The sequence below is a fragment of the Salmo salar genome, chromosome ssa03 (assembly GCF_905237065.1).
Source record: "Salmo salar chromosome ssa03, Ssal_v3.1, whole genome shotgun sequence".
Classification (NCBI taxonomy): domain Eukaryota; kingdom Metazoa; phylum Chordata; class Actinopteri; order Salmoniformes; family Salmonidae; genus Salmo; species Salmo salar.
Window position 1 is genome coordinate 56,197,083 of NC_059444.1, and position 6,472 is coordinate 56,203,554.

The window sequence follows — 6,472 nt, forward strand, 5'->3', positions numbered from 1 at the left end:
CAGTCATATGATTTACTGTCTAAAAGTGTATTCTAAAGGCGTTTATTGTTTTTCATTGGAGATTATGTTGCAATGGAATTATGCTAACATTTCATGGAGAAATTCGTCTTCATTCATCGGTTGATTCACATCACACATTTTTATATAAAATATATAAAAATATTTATATAAAATATATTATATCAAATATAAGCTGTGTGTGTGTGTGTTTATTCAAATATTATACACACTCTTAGAAAAGGGTTCTATATTGAACCTTCAGGGGTGCCATATATGAAGCAATCAATAAAACCCTTTTTGGTTCTATCTAGAACCTTTTTTCCTAAGAGTGCGTGGTAATTTGCTGCAACATGGATGAATAACATAAACACATAGGAGTGTCCTAATTAATATATTTAACAAAATGACTTATAAAACATGTTTTAATAAACTTTTATGCAAAATGTAACTACAATATACTACCATGACACGTGTTTTCTTGGCATTTTTTTATTTCTTCTGAAAATGTCTCAGGATGCCCTCTATTTCAACTCTCAAGGACTCCCGTGCGCACTAACTGTTTTTTGTTTTAGACAGGCATAGATCAGGTGAGGTTAATAAATAATCCCTAACTCTTTAATATTTTGAGTATGGTCAAGTATGGTAATTCATCTCTGGATGGTGTATAATAGCAACCAGACACTGCAAATATATCGCCATCCTTCCTAAATGAGCTGTGGGAGTGAATGGAAACTCAGGAATGTCACTTTGAGGCTAAAGATGATTTTAAAATAGCTACAGTGTGTATTTGCTGAACTGATAGAAAACTCTGCATTGATCAACACCATTGCATTCACTCCACATTACAGGCCTGAATGACAAAGTGAAAAGTTGTAAACCTATTCAAAAATAACTCATTCTAAAACATCCATTCAGGTTGCAACATGGCGGTTAAGTAATATTGCAAGACAACATGACAAATTAATTAACTTTTGTGCCTAAATAAAAAATGTTGTGGCAAATCCAACACAACACATCACAGAGTGAAACTGTGTGTATTTTCAAGTTTTACAGTGTTATGGGTAGACTTGTCACCAGCAGGGACTGAGGAGTTTGTCAGGATCAAAATAAATATGAAAGGAGCAAAGCCAAGAGGAAAAATGAGAGGAAAACATGCCTTAGTCCTTTGAAGACCTGACACTGGCTTATTGTTACATTTTTCAGTGGGACAATTACACACATTTTAAGGCTTGAGACACACCAGAATGGCTTTCCAACATGTGTTTAGTGTTCCTCGGTGGTCAAGTTAGAGACAAGGTATGAATACTGTTATCTATCAGTCGTTCCCAACCAAATTGACTGAGCTTGAGAAATTTGACAAACACCATGAGCTCCAAAAGTATTGGGACAGTGACACGTTAGGTTGTTTTGGCTCTGTAGTCCAGCACTTTGGATTTGAAATGATACATGACTATGAGGTTAAAGTGCAGACTGTCAGGTTTAATTTGAGGGTATTTTCATCCATATCGGTTGAACTGAAATTACAGCACTTTTTGTAGATAGGGGACTAAAAGCATTGGGAGAAATTCACTTATATGTGTATTGAAGTAGTAACAAGTATTTGGTCCCATTTTGATAGCACCCAATGACGAAATCCAGTTTGCGACTCTACAAACTTGTTGGATGCATTTGCTGTTTGTTTTGGTTGTGTTTCAGATTTATTTTGTGTCCAATACAAATTAATGGTAGATTATGTTTTGTGTCATTTTGGAGTCACTTTTATTGTAAACAAGAGAGGAATATGCTTCTAAGCACTTCTACATTCATGTGGATTCTACCATCATTTCTGATAATCCTGAATGAATCTTTGAATAATAAGTGATAAAGTTACAGAAGCACAAATATTATACCACCAGGACATGCTAAACTCTCACCATTACAACTTTACCTTAAATGATAAAGTTGTCTGTGATGAGATACGAACTCGCTGTCTTTCGGTTGCTAGACGTTCGCGTTATATGCCTACCCAGACGCACAAATAGATTGTTTTTTTGCGTAGTTTGTAATTTATTTATTTATTAATTTTATTAGTAAGGTTGCTGCTACCGTCTCTTACGACTGAAAATGTCTTCTGGACATCAGAACAGCGATTACTCACCACGAACTGGAAGAAGCTTTTTCCTTTATCGAGTCTGACGATAAAGACATACTGATTTCCCAGGAACGGCCCAAATCCCCATTAATTTGCGTGAAGAAAAGATGGAGAAAAAGGGGGCACAGGTCGGGCTGCCTTCTGATAATCCGTAGACGAGCGAGTAAACTCCCACTGTCATCCATTCTACTGGTTAACATGCAATCATTGTAAAATAAAATTGATGACCTATTATATGATTATCCTACCAATGGGACATTAAAAACTGTAATATCTTATGTTTCACCGAGTCGTGGCTGAACGACAACACGGATAATATAGAATTTGGCGGGATTATCCATGCACCGACAGAACAGAGAAGAAGCTATGTCTGGTAAGACGAGTGGTGGGAGTGTGTGTCTTTTTGTCAATAACAGCTGGTGCGCGATGTCTAATATTAAAGAAGTCTCGAGGTACTGCTCGCCTGAGGTAGAGTACCTCATGATAAGCTGTAGACTACACTATGTACCAAGAGACTTCTCATCTATTTAATTCGTAGCTGTCTATTTACCACCACAGACCGATGCTGGCACTAAGACGCCACTCAACCAACTCTATAAGGTCATAAGCATACAAGAAAATGCTCATCCAGAAGCGGTGCTCCTAGTGTCTGGGGACTTTAATGCAGGGAAACATAAATCAGTTTGACCAAATTTTTCCCAGCATGTCACATGTGCAACCAGAGGAAAAAAAGCTCTAGACCACCTTTACTCCACACACAGAGATGCATACAAAGCTCTCCCATGCCTTCCATTTCACAAATCTGACCATAATTCTATCCTCCTGATTCCTGCTTACAAACAAAAACTACAGCAGGTTGTACCAGTGACTCGCTTAATACGGAAGTGGTCAGATGACATGGATGCTACGCTGCAGCACTGTTTTTCTAGCACAGACTGGAATATGTTCCAGGATTCATCCAATGGCATTGAGGAGTATACCACCTCAGTCATCGGCTTCATCAATAAGTGCGTCGACGACGTCGTCCCCACAGTGACCGTACCTACATATCCCAACCAGAAACCATGGATTACAGGCAACATCAGCATCGAGCTAAAGCCTAGAGCTGCCTCTTTCAAGGAGCGGGACACTAATCCGGACGATTATAATACAGTGGGGGAAAAAGTATTTGATCCCCTGCTGATTTTGTACGTTTGCCCACTGATAAAGAAAGGATCAGTCTATAATTTTAATGGTAGGTTTATTTGAACAGTGAGAGACAGGTGGTAAGGGTAGGCAACAAAACGTCTGTCACGCTGATCCTCAACACTGGGGCCCCTCAGGGGTGTGTACTTAGTCCCCTCCTGTACTCCCTGTTCACCCAAAAACTGCGTGGCCAAACACGACTCCAAATCCATTATTAAGTTTGCCGATGACACAAAGTGGTTGGCCTGATCACCGACAACGATGAGACAGCCAATAGGGAGGAGGTCAGAGTACTGGCAGTGTGGTGCCAAGACAACAACCTCTCCCTCAATGTGAGCAAGACAAAGGGCTGATCATGGACTAATAATAATAGGCAGTGTCAGAGGAAAGCCCATAAAATTGCCCGAGACTCCAGTCACTCAAGTCATCGACTGTTTTCTCTGCTACAGGAGGGCAAGTGGAACCAGAGCGCCAAGTCTAGGACCAAAAGGCTCCTTAACAGCTTCTACCCCCAAGCCATAAGAACAATTAATCAAATGGCCACCGTGCTAATTACATTGACACCCCCTCCTCCATTTGTTTTGTACACTGCTGCTACTCGCTGTTTAAAATCTATGCATAGTCACTTCAGCCCTACCTACATGTACAAATTACTTCAACTAACCTGTACCCCTGGTACCGGTACCCCCTTATTGTTATTTTATTGTGTAGCTTTTAATTATGTTTATTTGGTAAATATCTTCTTAACTCTTCTTGAACTGCACTGTTGGTTAAGGACTTGTAAGTAAGCATTTCACGGTAAGGTCTACGCTTGTTGTATTCGGTGCATGTGACAAATAAAGTTTGATTTGATTTGAAATATCATACCCCATCTCCAAAAAATGCAAACCTCGGCAGTTACTGTAATGCTGAGAGGTTAGCATGTCTTGGGGATATGATATTTGTGCGTCTTTAACTTTCTCACTAATCATTATTCACGATTCATTCAGGATTGCTGTAATCCTGTCAGATCCGGTCTGTTTGTTTGCCATGGTGCTGAAAGGTCTTCTTCTCTTGCCTCCACTGCGGACGCATTTTAAAGGTTTCCCAGCCGTTTTACACAGGTTGTGTGATATCATCAGTGAGTCTTCAAGTTAAGACACAACAACACCGTGTGACATTATCAGGACTATCTAAGGACATATTTATTAGGCCTATAGGTAAATATGTTAGATTAAAATAGATTTCAGCTGTTAGAGGTCACATTTATTTAATTAAAATGTATTTAATCCTTCCAATAACAAAATCATGTTGCAATAATAAATACAGTACGCAATGGCCGTCATAAATACAAAAATCAATGCATGAAAACATTGTTACATTTTCTACAGCCTAAAAATACCTAGCACATAATTCATTATTCAGTATAAAATGTGTTTTACTTCGCAGAGTTGTGAATACACATAATAAATAAATAAAACATACATAAAAAATAACCGTGTAAATAAATAGTTGAAAAAATAGACGTATAAATAAATAATCTGTAGACACACACATGAGACTCATTGGTTAGTCAATTGGTATCGTGACTAGTCTTAACATGTGTGACAGCACCACGTTCCTTATGTCTTCCCAGCCGCTTGCGCTGTATTCCTGCATGAACGAAACACACATGTCATATTTTAGAATAGACACATGTTGTGTAAACACATATGAATATATCCCTATTTGGTCAATGCCCTCTCTTGGTAAGACAAATTGACCTACCTCGAGTTTCAAGGAATTCTTCAGGATTTGGAAGTGAAGGCTCATACCTTTGTTCACTCTTTTGACAGATGTTGATGGTCCAGGTTTTATAGTCTTTACCTGTTGGAACAAAATATAAAGTAATCATGTTATATTATGATTCGTTTAAATCACATTATATGGCAATCTAAAATGATAGGATAATGTTTGCCTTTTTGCATTAATGTTCAGAGAAAATCACAAATCACATAGACTTACGCATTGGTCCAGCTCCGAGGTCTGGCGATGCAGACCAATCATAAACTCGTCAACTCCTTTCTGGTCCCAGGCGGTGGAATCATATTTACCACTGCTGTACAATTTCTCTATAGCGTTCAGAGTTTGCGAAATGAAGACAATCCGGCCGTTATCCTAGAAGAGTGATTTGTATTAGTACATGCCTTATGAATATCAGAAAAGTATAGCAAATTGCGTATTCGTTAAAAACGAATTATATGGCCTACACTCTTAGAAAAAACGTTGAACCAAAACCTTTTTTTAAAATAGTGTAGGCTATGCATATGTCTTACCGTGAAATTATCGACTTGTCTGTATTGCTCGTTAGGGAAAGTGATCTGAGATTTCCGAGAGACCACATGACCCTGAGATGCCAAAAAATAGAAACAAATGATTGCAATATTATTATTGTATACATATAAGAGTAACTGAATCAAATGAAACACAGCAGCACATTAAATGTTGAACAGATGACAACTGCTCAATGACCAGGAACAAGTAAATAAACATTACAGTATCCTACCATTTTCTGAAGCATCGTTATGGTGTTGTTGCTGAGCACTTGGAACATGCTCGGAGACCGAGGCAGTGTCCTCATCCACGTGCATCCGATGGTTTTATTCCAGGTGCAAATCGTCAGGATCAAGCACATCCAAAAGCTTATTGAACCCATTTTATCGTAGGTCTACTGTAGTTCTCTGTCTGTTCACTATCAACCGAGGTGCAAAATTAGGCACACTTCAGAAAGACAGCCTATACTTTGTAGAATTCCGAAAAAGAAGACGTTGTCCTCAAAGGATAAAGAGATAAAGTGTTCTTCCTGATCGATCCACTTCTCGAAATCCAGAGTTCTGTCATGCTCCAATCTGTGTCGATATTTTATACAAAGATGTTGAAAGGTGTTCCGAAAGTGAAAGGTGGAAGTCCCGGTAGACAGGCGCTTTCATACCTGACAGTATATCTTTCGGCCTGGAGACAACGCACGGAAAGGACAGGTGCATCTCTCGAAGACTTGTTAAAACCTTAACTAATTTCTTATTTTATTCTGAAATATTGGATTACCAACCAGGAACATGTTTGAGATGAAAAACATTTACTTGTGAATCCACTTTAGTCAGACGACAGCTTAAATTGATATGCATTTATTTGCAAACA

General features: G+C 38.5%; 1 protein-coding gene across 1 annotated transcript; it reads right to left on the bottom strand.

Moving 5' to 3' along the window:
• Nucleotides 1-4,864: 4,864 nt before the first annotated feature.
• LOC123741840 (interferon alpha-3-like) lies at nt 4,865-6,001 on the bottom strand. Its single transcript, XM_045716051.1, has 5 exons — nt 5,841-6,001; nt 5,611-5,682; nt 5,300-5,452; nt 5,063-5,161; nt 4,865-4,948 (listed from the first exon to the last, which is right to left on the bottom strand). Exons 1-5 carry the CDS (start codon nt 5,988-5,990, stop codon nt 4,865-4,867), a joined length of 558 nt encoding a protein of 185 aa, XP_045572007.1. The 5' UTR covers nt 5,991-6,001.
• Nucleotides 6,002-6,472: the final 471 nt, after the last annotated feature.

Coding starts and splice junctions, on each gene's coding strand:
- LOC123741840 (XM_045716051.1), bottom strand. CDS start 5,990: ATGGGTTCAATAAGCTTTTGGATGTGCTTGATCCTGACGATTTGCACC. Junction 5,453..5,610: donor GACAAGTCGATAATTTCACG/GTAAGACATATG, acceptor TCACTCTTCTAG/GATAACGGCCGGATTGTCTT. Junction 5,162..5,299: donor CCTCGGAGCTGGACCAATGC/GTAAGTCTATGT, acceptor TTGTTCCAACAG/GTAAAGACTATAAAACCTGG.